Here is a 12,402-nt window from a genome sequence, read left to right on the forward strand (position 1 = left end):
GGAATTGGTTGTGATGCCCTCTGTGGTTGAATAGCCAGTCAACTCTCAGTCAGGGCTCCTGCATTAAGTATGATCATTCGGGTAAGCTACTGAAGGGCTGCTGTTGCCCATGGACTCATATCCCAGCAAAAATCAGCACCTTCAGGAGAGGAGAGAATTATTTGGGGGGTGGGGGGATAAAAAAAGAGAAAAATCTGTTGCATTAAAGCAAAAATGACCTAGAAAAAAAAAGTTAAATATAAAAAAAAATCTAAGTATTGAAAGTAAGATAAAAACGGGCACAAGAATAAGCAATAGCCAAAAAAAAAATCCAACTCCTTAAAAAAAAGATTTGAAAATAGCTGGAAATTTCTGTGTTTTCTTTAATCAAATATTTTTTGATTAATTCTTGTGTTCACCAGGCTAAGGAAGGTCACCGATGGGGAATGAAATGTGTGTCACACAGTATCAGGCGTTTCCAGGTTAGGTACTGCATGCCGAGTAAAGTTCCTGCTATTCTTCCGCAACCGCCTCTACTGCATGTCATAGTTTCCATTTCCCACACCAGCCATCCTTATGGTTTCTTTAAGTGAGACTGCCAATTTGTGCAACTTGAAGTAATTATGGACAGTTTTGTGCTGTGGACACACCCATACAAAATTTGTGTTCGTTCCCTAATCTTATTTCATCCACGAGTGGCCTAGGAATAAGTTCCTAGATAAGGAAAAAAAGACTAAAACAGGGACTTTTAAAAAAAAGTTTTAAATCCAAGAATATTTTCTGTGTCCTGTTCATGCTACGTATTATAAAGTGGAAGTACACAGGGAAACTACATTAAAAAAAAACTTTATTTTCAGTGTTCTTTAATTAATGCCATATTTATAGAGGGGAGAAACAGATCCTTTCTTCGCTTACTGCAAGTCCGGGAAAGACCGCTGCACTTTTTGCAGCTCACCGGTGAAGCAAGTTGGTGCCCAGAAGCCCCCGAATAGTTTGTGGGTGAGTTTATAACTAACGAGCGGCGGGCAGGGTTCGTTCGCCACTCAGCAAAATTTCCCGGCCATTAAGGATTATTTTCTTTCTGACCTTGTGGGAAAACTACTACTAGTCTTTGAAGGTTTTCAAAAAAACCTTTTTACTTTAGGCATTTTCCTTCTGCGCCAAACACAATTAATTACATTGCAAACACTTTTCCTTCCTTTTACCAAATAACCACTATTAGAAAAGCAGAACAATGCCATTGATCTCAGGAACCAGATGAAACCTGATGTGGAAAGTGTGACTCGTTTACATCATCTCGACTATTACAGTAAGTCACATTGTTTAGCAGAGCCAAGAGCCAAGTTGACAACGGGGTAAAGTAGGGACACAAGGAAGCTGCAGTTACTTGGTTTGTGATCAACGGACGCACACAAAAATCACGCCACTTTTTACCTAAAAATAGAAATGAAGCTGGCACCAGCCGCTGCAAGAGAGGGCAGCATTGGATGGGGGAATGGGGCAGTTAAAAGAATCTGAGGGCAAATTGCACACTTTCTTGTGGTCAGCTCAATAGAGTATTAGTAAAGGTATAGGACCTGCCCCCTCAGCCTGAGATTAGCTGAAGACTAGGAACAGACTGTCTACTTGTCTCCTCAGCCAACAAATGGTGGGAGATAATGGATACAAAAAATAAATGAATTAGAAAATACAGATTGCAATTGTAACTAGATTGCATAGCAGTAACTGGTATGGAACATTATATTTATCAGATTTTACACTGTGTTGGCTCTTCAGATGTCTCTGAAACCGGTCATTTGTAGTTCACATGATACATCAAAAAGCAAGATTTCAATCTAGGAAAGAATGCCAAAGGTCTACCTGCACACTGCATCTTGGTTGCAAAATAAATTGTGAGTTTGTTTTAATCCTTTGCCATCCTTACAAGTGATCTATCTGCCCTTTGCAGTCATTTGGTGAGCAGTTAGCAGGACTTTTTGTGAGCGTTGTCAAACAGGAGTCCCTCTCTTGCTACAAAGTGAAAACCTGCTAAGTTTGCTTCATTTTTTTTTAAAAAGCTGTCTGCCTCATTTTAGCATTTTAAAAATATTTTTCTTTAATTTGTCACTTTAGAATCACTATAATGGGAAGCTAATGTTGTTTAGGTAAACTGCATAATTACAATTACTAAAGTTTCCCTATAAATATTGAGTGCTAATAATGTTAGATAATCAGGTTCAGTTCATGAGACAACAGCAAGACAGAGCAGTGTATCATTAGAGATAATCATTATCCAGGATGCTTTGCCTGGGGGAAAAAGAAACAAATGCCTCAGTCTAAGGTCAGCGTCAAGCTGTGTATATACCTGCTTCAAAGCAGCTACACAAGAATGCATCCATGATGCCCCTGCATTCTTGAATTTTCTTTCCAAATCCTTCTGCTTTGCTGCATCTCTCTCCATTTTCAAAACATAACTTTTAGAGAAAGTGTGCCTGTAGTAAATCATAATCTCCTCTCAACTTCTCAGTATTTATCTTCACCACCACTCTTACCCCGCCTTCCCCCCCCCCCCACCTTTTTGAAATGCTATTTGAGATACTTCCTTACATTAAAAGGTGCAATATAAATGCAAGTTGGTCCAACAGAAATGAGGAAAGAAGTAGTGAGTATACGGTGGCTATTTTGTGAAACGTAATGGATACAGAGGTAGTACTACAAGACCAGTCAGCTAATGTGACTCCAATCTTCAAATAAAGGTCAGGATCATAAATTACTGACCTGTTAAATTGATATCAATGGTGGGGGAAATGGCATTTTCCTGTAAAGGAATCGATCAAAGAACACATGGCTAAAGTCAGTGCAATAAATCCAAAGTAACATTGGCTGTTGCTGAGATTCACGGAGACTGAGTTGTGCTGGCAGTTTATATCCTTATGGTTAAACTTCAGTCTAATATCCAGTGCAGCATTGAAATTAAAGGGTTCAGCACGAAACACCATTACATCATCTTTGAGCACTGGAGTGCTCGAAACTCACCACAGGGAAATGCTAATCAAGATAAGTGGTGTAGCAATTTGGAAAATAAAAGCACCAATTTAAAAAAAAGAGTAAACTTACAGATTTACTAAGAAATCCATTAGCAAATATGCATTTTTTCTTTGTTTTCTCCTAGGTAGTTTCTCCAACAAATGACCGCAGCAATTTTATGCAGGAAAGCAGTCACATACCATTTAAACAGAAATGGGAAAATTGTACTCAATATGAAAAGGAACGTAATGCAGGTCAGTCCTAAGAATAAAGACAATGCACAGTGAGGTATGTGAGATTATACAAGGTGGATCTGGGTGTGTTAGTTGACAATAGGTTCCATTTTATTGTAGCAAATGCCAGAACAAATTACATTAGGATGTATTTATAGGTCTCTAAACTCGAAGCAGAGGAAGTAATCCTGACATTGAGACATTAATGAGACCACAGAGTATTAAGTCCAGTCTTGGCACTGTTCTTATGAAAGACACAAAGGGGTCATTTCAACTTTGAGCGACTGTGTAAAATGGGTGATATTGAATTGGCCACCCAAATTGAACCCCGCCTGATGTCCCCTTCCATTCACATCAACGGAAAGGAGAATTGGGTGTGGTGTGTGATGAACAGGTAATTCGATATTGCCCATTTTACACCATCGGCAAAAGTTAAAATTATCTCCAAAGACATTGGCAAGGATTCAACAAAGGCCAAAAAAGCTGGTACTGGCTCCCACTTAAAAAAAAGGTGATTTAGTGTAGTTGTAACAAAGTTTGAGTTATTTATTTAAAGATCAGACTGTGCTTTTGATGAAAACATGAAATCAGTTCATGTCCTTGATTTTAGTTGCAACAATGTTCATTCGAAATAAAAAGAACTGGTTTGTTCAATTGTGACAATTTTGTTTGTGCAATCCACCCATAAAGTGTTCATATCTTCCTGGATTTTCGCCATTATAATTGTGTCATTTACTCACTATTGTTGTTTGTATGTATGTATGTATGTAGTATTGTTGAGGTTGTCTGGGAACCTTTGCATCAAGGAGCTACATTAAGTGATAGGTGTTTGACCCATTATTGACATCCCTAATATGCATCTTTTCAAGTTTACCACTTTTTTTTCTTATTACCAAGTAAAAGGTACTAGTTGTTCTAGTCTGCACACTTCTGGTCAATGTTAATATGCACCATTTTGAAGGGAATTTAGTAATGATATGCAAATCTATTTTAAATCCAAAAAGCAGATTATTACAAATGAGGTTAATTATTAGAATTTGAGGTATGCAGCTCCACTAGGGGAGGGTATGGAAACCTTTGTTTACAATAATTGAAGGGACAAGGTCTGCTCACAGGAACCAGTGTTACATTGTACTATGGAGAACTTGTATTAACTTCCCCTCCCCCCCACCCCGCCCAAAAGTGAAACAAGGTAATTAGGTTTTACTTGTTCATAGCTTCTTGTGCTTTAATGTTCAGACAATATCAGTCTTTACCTAACTTCACATCCAGTTACTTAGCTCTAGATTAATGATGCTTGTACAGATTCAGAACTGCAGCACATGGTCGAGTGAGGCTCAGCTGCAGCAGTAACCGGCCTATCTGACCATTAAGGGAGTCTGAAAGGTGATTGACGCAAGCCCATCATTTCTCATTTACTTAAAGATTTCATAAATATGAAGTTCAGAGTGGTACACTATACAGAAAAAAATACGTTAGCATTTGCTCATAGTGCTTTTCTACTTGTGAAAATTTTGATAAGTGCTACAAGACCATTCCTCACACAAGATATCTCCTCATAGCACAGTGTTCTGTTATTTGTATTTCATCTTTTCTTAGCGAATAGAACTACAAAATGTTTCTTCTGTCTTTTGTGTTATACCTGTCTCCTGTCCCTGGGCTATTGCTGAACCACATGAGCAAGACCAATATTTGGGGGTTATCGATTAATTTTCCATTTTCCTACCAGGTGCATTAAGGAGATTCCACTGCGATATGCTCAAATTTTAATATCCATTTCCAAAAGGAACATCACTTCAATATAACAAGTTCCTAAGCCATGGCCTATTATAATTGACATAAGGCATACTCTGCTTAGCAATAAGCCTTCCTATTGCGTAACAATAGACAAGCTGGTTTTTCAAGTTGTGTTACTGCACAGAAAGATGATGGACAGTACCAAGACTCAACAAGCAACACAAATATCTAGAACTCGCGTGGTTTTTAATGATTATCGTACTATCCATCACAAATATTTAAAAACCATATAAAAATACTTTTATATTTTCTCTGCTCATCACTTGTAGATCTCCCCACACTATGCATCGTATATTGGGTATGAGGGAAGTCAACCAATGACTATGCTCTCGGACCTCTATCAAAGTCTGTAACTGGGTACTGGAAGATACAGGACGTCCTCAGGATAACTAGACCAAGTGCATTTACCTCCACACGGGGGAAAAACACTAACTTTCAATTTCCACCTCTTCCTAGAAAATATCAGAACTCCTGCAAACCAGCTTCCATGAGGCCGAATCCATACCTTTATCTAATCAGATTTTTTTTTTAACCCTTTATCATATATTGTCTTCAGTTTAGTTTAAAAGAAAAAGTAGCCACAAGCTTGTCATTACATGGGTATATATTGTGCACACTGTGACGCAATAGGAAGGCTTATTGCTAAGCAGAGTATGCCTTATGTCAATTATAATAGGCCATGGCTTAGGAACGTGTTATATTGAAGTGATGTTCCTTTTGAAAATGGATATTAAATAATAAATGATACAGAAATAGAAACAGAATTTAATACAGAATGATACAGAAATAAAATTTTTAAAAAGACATGTGTTATTCCATTTCCTTCAATTCTATGTCATAATATATGATTTCAATCAATGATTACAGTGGGAAAACCTTCCATTATCCCAAGTATTTCCACCTACCTTATCTGCAATCATAAAATGTAATCCTACATGTTTCTTACATTACAACAGTGACTACACTTCAAAAGTACTTCATTGGCTGTGAAGCACTGGGATATCCTGAGGTTGTGAAAGGCATTATATAAATGCAAGTCTTTCTTTTAAAAAAAAAATTATCTTCCCCCAAGCACAATAAAAATCTCAACTGCAAAACATCCTTTACAGGGGGAAAAAAAAGATCTAGGTAACTGCTTCAGTTAAGTCAAGAAAGAAAATAGAAAAAAACACATATTTCTATAGCACCTTATCACATTCAAGATTGTCCAAAGCACCAATGAATCATTTTTGAAGTAGTCACTTTGATGCAATTTGTGCACAGCAATGTCTTTTCTGACATTATTGATTGGCCAGGATACTGGGAGAAGTCCCTATTCGGAGGGCCTCCATTTATGGCAGCATATTCAATTCCTTAAAATAATAAATTAATAACCAACCTGGTTTCCTTACCTCTAAGTTACCACACAAAATGCACAGGAATACATTTGTACATGTACTCATACTTTAAAAACCTCTAAATACAACTACACTAAGCAAAAGCAATGGTTTCAAGCCAGGTTACATTAATAGCCTTTAATGTTGTCCCAAGACATGTCCTTACAACCTCTCCCACACATTTTTGTATGTATAATCAAGTTACTTTTTCTGTAGATATCAAAAGTTCAGAAATGTCTTTTTTTTCTGGAATACCTTAATAAAAGTGTTCTAACTTGGGTGTAGGGAAGGATATTAAAGCAATACCACTCTGTATTCAAGTCATAATGATTGTAATAACTTTAAACTAGAACCATGGCTCTGTACAGTACAAGAGAGCTACATTCTTCCTTATTTGGCAAACTGCTTTTTTTTTGTCTTCCATCCATTTCTAGTTTCCAGCAAAGCTTCATTTCCATTTACACATGGCCCAAAGTAACTGCAGTGGAGCTCACTCTGAATACTGTACTGGGTGAATGAAGTCTACACTTCATTCTATTCTCATAATAGCATCATAGTAACCAAAAAGAACAGAGAAAGAGATTTATGCGAGTATAACGAAGTTCTTAAAAATAATAAAAGTGTGGGTATAGGGAAGCATTTTATGTGAAACTAGGAAAAAAACAAAAAGGCAGCTTTATAATCTAAAGAAGCTATAAGTTAAAATTCAAGGACAAGGATTAACATTTAAGGCAGTACCCCACAATTGTTGTACAAGTTTTGTTTGATCAATGCCTTCCACTGTTCCACAAAGTGAACCACACAACTATACATCTCACACTTGCCTTTAAATCAAAAATAGTTTGTGTTTCCTTGCTTCCTCTGAAGAAATACTAGCTTCTGCCTTGTCTTCTCTAATGACTCGAGATAGAGAAGTGACCATATGGAAAATATGGGGCACAAAACACACCTTTATAGTTGCTGTTTTGTTCCAATGCAGGAGAGAGACAGAGTGCGGCTCTCCACCCGTTTAGAATTGTAGAATAGAATCAACGAAAGGTTACAGCACAGAAGGCGGCCATTCGGCCCTTTGAGTCCGTGCCGGCTATATGCAAGAGCAATCCAGCTAGTTCCCCCTCCCCCCGCCGGCTATATGCAAGAGCAATCCAGCTAGTTCCCCCTCCCCCCACCCACCACCACCCCGCCTCGACCCCCAGCAGTGCATTCCAGATCCTAACCACTCGCTGTGTAAAAAAGTTTTTTCTCATGTCACCTTTGGTTCTTTTGCCAATCACCTTAAATCTATGTCCTCTGGTTCTTGACCCTTCTGCCAATAGGAACAGTTTCTCTCTATCTATTCTGCCTAGACCCTTCATGATTTTAAGTACCTCTATTAAATCTCCCCTCAACCTTCTCTGTTCCAATTGTAAACAATTTTACAACACCAAGTTATAGTCCAACGATTTTATTTTTAATCCCACAAGCTTTCGGGGGCTTTCCCCTTCGAAGGATTCGAAATTGTCACTTCCACACTGCCTGAGGAAGGGGAAAGCCCCCGAAAGCTTGTGGGATTAAAAATAAAATCGTTGGACTATAACTTGGTGTTGTAAAATTGTTTACAATTGTTAACCCCAGTCCATCACCGGCATCTCCACATCATGGCTTCTCTGTTCCAAGGAGAACAACCCCAGCTTCTGCAGTCTATCCACGTAACTGAAGTCCCTCATCCCTGGAATCATTCTAATAAATCTTTTCTGCACCCCTTCTAAGGCCTTCGCATTTTCCTAAAGTGCGGTGCCCAGAACTGGACACAACACTTCAGTTGTGGTCGAACCAGTGTTTTATAAAGGTTCATTATGACTTCCTTGCTTTTATACTCCATGCCTCTATTTGTAAAGCCCAGGATCCTGTATGCTTTTTTAACCGGTCTCTCAACCTGCCCTGCTACTTTCAACGATTTGTGCACATATACCCCAGATCTCTCAGGTTTGTTGTTTGGTGCCAATCTCTGTAGGCCAGTTGGGCTCCATTGTGTAATATTGACAGCAAAGAGTGTAGATGTGTAAGACCAACTCCATATGTTTAACTTGTGTAATGAATGAGAAGTTGCTTCTTCAAATGGCTGATGCATAGACCTATATTCTCACAGGTCCACAGTGCCGACTGTTTTTTTGCAGATGGGATCGTTTATACTCAAGGTTAGCACATCAGTCTGCTATACTCCTCTAGTGTAAAACTGTCTAAATTCACAGTCCACCACTTTGTGGTAAAAAGAGATACCAACACTACCGCACAGTTTTTACAGACCAATAATCACTGTCATTTGACTGCAGTGATTGTGGATGGGACCACGCCACAGAACTGGGAGGACACAAAAACTTTTAGCCTGAAGTAGATTGTTTGACATTAATTGTCAGTTTGCGAAAAGAAGGGCAGGACGAGACCATCAGGCCCATCAAACCCGACCCATCTAGATACTATATCATGTAAACCATTTACCCAGTTGATCCAATCTCCTGGGGGGGAAGCAAAAAAAAAAAAGAGTAAAGCCTATGGCCAATTTAGGGAAAAACTTTGGAAAATTCCTCTCTAGCCCCCCTAAAGCAATTACGCAAAGCTCCAGGAGATCATAATAGCCCATTCCTCACCATCATCCCAGATAACTAATAACTATGACTGGCAATGTCCTCTTTTAAAAGAGAACTTGACAAGGTCCTGAGTAAAGACTACCCAATTAAGGAGAAAGCATGAATTAAAATTACTTTGTAACTTACACAGTCATTTATTGTGTCTCTCAAAAATGTCCCAAAGCTCTTCATGCACAATGAGTTAATTTTGAGTGCACTGTTTTGTTATGTAGGCAGTTAATCTGGTTTTGGTGGCATTAGTTTGAGAAATATAACGGCCAAAACACAATAAGACCTTCCTGGTCTTCTTCGAATAGTGCCATGGGCTCTTAACCTCCACCTGAACCATTGGAACTGGCAGACGGGCCCTCGGTTTAACATTGGAAGGATGGCACTTCCGACAATGTGGCACATCCTCAGTACTGCACCGATGTGTTAGCCTAGATTACATGCTCAAATCCTGAAATGGGGCATGAACCCACAACCTTCTGGAATTAAGGAATGTTAATTTTCAACAACTGTTGAAAATCTCGGTGAAACTATCCAGAAACTATTTCCTATGATGCATAGGTCCAACATCCTGATCCTCAACTATTTTTAATTTTCAACACCAGTCTAATAAATCAGGGGGTGGGGGGTTATTTCCTCTGTGCACCATGTATAATGAAATCATAAACACATTCATAAACAAGCATATTTAATGTTGAACTACAAAGGAAACCTTCCCTCTTTGTGTTTGCCAGAGGGTTACGGTTAGGCTACAGAAGGACACCAGGAAGCAGCGACCTGAACTGGGACACAGACAATGGAACTTTTCCCTTTCGATCCACTATCTTTGAAATACCAAAGTAAGGGAAACATTGCCAATTAGAGGCGGTTTTACTCTCGTTCTTCTATACCCAACCATGAGGTGTGTTCTGTAAGCACTGCGCGATAAAAAGGTGTAAAAGTATTTCCCAGCCCTGATATCTACCGTAAACACAATAATTTACCATAAAATTGCATAAAATGAGAAACCCTGAACTAAGAGTAAAGAAAAATGTTAACACATGCAGATTAAACGTGTGCTTCCTGAAAGAGATTTCAGCTACTATAGTGGTGGTCTTTTATCACAGGAAGTCACATATAGAATGCCTCTTGCTTTGTTCTTAATTCCCTCCACATTATTCTTAAACACAGTCAACTCAATGTCAAATAATTACATTATAAGCTATGCACAGGACACAAAGGGTCAGACGCAAGAAAAGTTCAAATTTACCTAGCGCTCATCTTGAATCAGAATTTAAAACAAGCCGACTTCAGTGTCTGAAATCCTCTCGTCTTCACAGCAGATGTTCAGGTCTTTCCGTAGTGCACACAAAGCTCGTTAAAATGTAGCAGCATCAGCGATTCAACCCAGCAAGCCCTTTTCGGTGTAAAAAAAATCATCCAGGCAACTCGCCCTTAAGATAATGAGCGTTCATGGTGTCCTTAAGCAATAACAGGACTAACAACAGCACAGACACAAGTTCTGCTGCTACGTCAGCAGCATACAAATTACAGCGTTAGCCACGCCTGCTCCTGGCTGCAATACATTTGAGCATCAGCCAGTTAAAGTCAGGCAGCCCTTCCTCACATTCATAAAAAAACAAAATGTAATTGGCTCAGAAATGAAACTGCTAACAGCTTTTTAAAAACCAAGCAATTTATTGCCTGCTAAAACAAAATATTTCCATTTTATAAAAACTACAGATGAATCAGTGGCAAGACCGTGAGGCAACACTTCCTTCAAAATGTACAAATCTTTCAACACTTCCTTCCTTTCCCTGTTTATAGCTCAACAGTACCTCAAACTACAGTGATATGCGTAGCTTTTAGCAACAAATTTATCTTTTAAGCAGAGAAACTTTATGATTCAGCCCCTTGAATCAACTATGCAATCACTCCTCTGCATATTTCTGGTGGTCTTTCACCAACAAAACCATAGCAACAGCAGATTTGGGCGTTTCTTGGTGCTTGAATGAGCGTGCACTGGGGAGGGGAGGAGAGCAGCAAAAAGAGCCTGCCCTTTGATTCCATGATGTTTAGAGCCAGTTTCGTAAATCACAGACAGATGAAATGCTAAAGACCCAGACAGGGCTCGCAGTAACATCTGGCTGTTTTTACTTTTTGGCAAAAATACTGCTTATAGCAACTGCAAATACAATTGGCCGAACGAGTCTTATACGTCTCAGTACAACTACTGTGCAAGGGGAAATGAATACATTCAATTTCCTGATCTTTCAGCACAAAACATTAATGTTCAAATCCCAGCAGGTCTGGACAAGTGTGTTGCGATGGGCAAGGAGCAGCTGTTTCCCTCAGCAGCCATGTAGAGTGTATCAAAGTGACTCATCATGGAGGCTGCTTTGAGGATATCAAGCACAGGGGAAACACCCTGTGCATCACAGAACTACTCCACTAGAAAAAAGCTGGGAGGCATAACCTTGTGCTCCCCAGTCCAGAGACACCCAAGTTCAGGAAACCAGCTGTGGGCTGGGAAATTTCATGACCAGGCAGCTCTGAAGAGGCTCTGGGGTCAGTTTGAAGTCACATGCTCCCTCCACCGTTTACAATGGAGTCGCTCCAGGATACATGGGATAGTTTCCCACAATTGATGTCGCCTTGCGGCCTAGTGAGGGGACAGACCTTACTAGAAGGTCCCCATGTCAGCAGGAAAACTGATACACGGCAAGTTATATTATTTTCATCTACAAAAGAAGTTAGTTTGAAAAAGTAGTACTCCATGACTTTCTTCCCACTTTAATAAAAAAAAGCAGGGGTGGGTTGGGGAAGGAAAGAGGCACCCAACAGCATCACAGACTTAAAGCAATTTCTCAGTTATAAAGGAACACCACAGACAATACCACTATCCTTGGCTAGTGCTAGGGTTGCCAACCCTCCAGGATTGCCCTGGAGTCTCCAGAAATTGAAGATTAATCTGCTGGACACTGCTACGGGCAATCCTAGAGAAAAATCATCAGGGCATTAAGAAATGATGAGTTTCTTCAATTTCTTTGAACACTTTCATTTATTAGTTATAAAAATATTGGAGCTAGGGGAAAAGGCTGTTTGACTGGGCAGGGCAGTTGGTGTGATGGAACCTCCAGGGATACATCCAACCATAGTTGGCAACCCTGGATAATGGAAAATCCCAACCATAGAGTTGGAAAACGAAGATCATTGTTAATAATAGATCAGAAGTAGGCTGATGTTTAGTAATTTCATGATTAGACTTTAAAGAGCTATGATCACAAGCAGTCTGCACTATTTAAAGTTGAATGGAACAACTCACACCACATATTAAATTATGTCTAGAGAGATTTGAGTTTCTTAGCATGTGCTGTGTTATATGGGCCGAAGAATTTTAGTCACAAGATTCCATTT

At 39.2% G+C, this 12,402-nt stretch overlaps 1 protein-coding gene across 2 annotated transcripts in view; it reads right to left on the minus strand.

Annotated features, from left to right (window-relative positions):
* The window catches only part of LOC137334125 (protein shisa-5-like), a 64,756-nt gene that overhangs the window by 26,837 nt on the left and 25,517 nt on the right, over positions 1-12,402 (minus strand). The window contains exon 1 of one of the 2 annotated variants that reach the window (XM_067998645.1): positions 10,256-10,514. The exons of the other annotated variant lie outside the window; for it this stretch is intronic. Coding sequence (XP_067854746.1) covers positions 10,256-10,266 — 11 coding nt within the window. The 5' untranslated portion in view covers positions 10,267-10,514. Of the gene's footprint in view, positions 1-10,255; positions 10,515-12,402 lie in introns of those variants that run through there. 2 annotated transcript variants of the gene reach the window in all.

The sequence above is a fragment of the Heptranchias perlo genome, chromosome 17 (genome assembly GCF_035084215.1).
Source record: "Heptranchias perlo isolate sHepPer1 chromosome 17, sHepPer1.hap1, whole genome shotgun sequence".
In the NCBI taxonomy this organism is placed as follows: Eukaryota; Metazoa; Chordata; class Chondrichthyes; order Hexanchiformes; family Hexanchidae; genus Heptranchias; species Heptranchias perlo.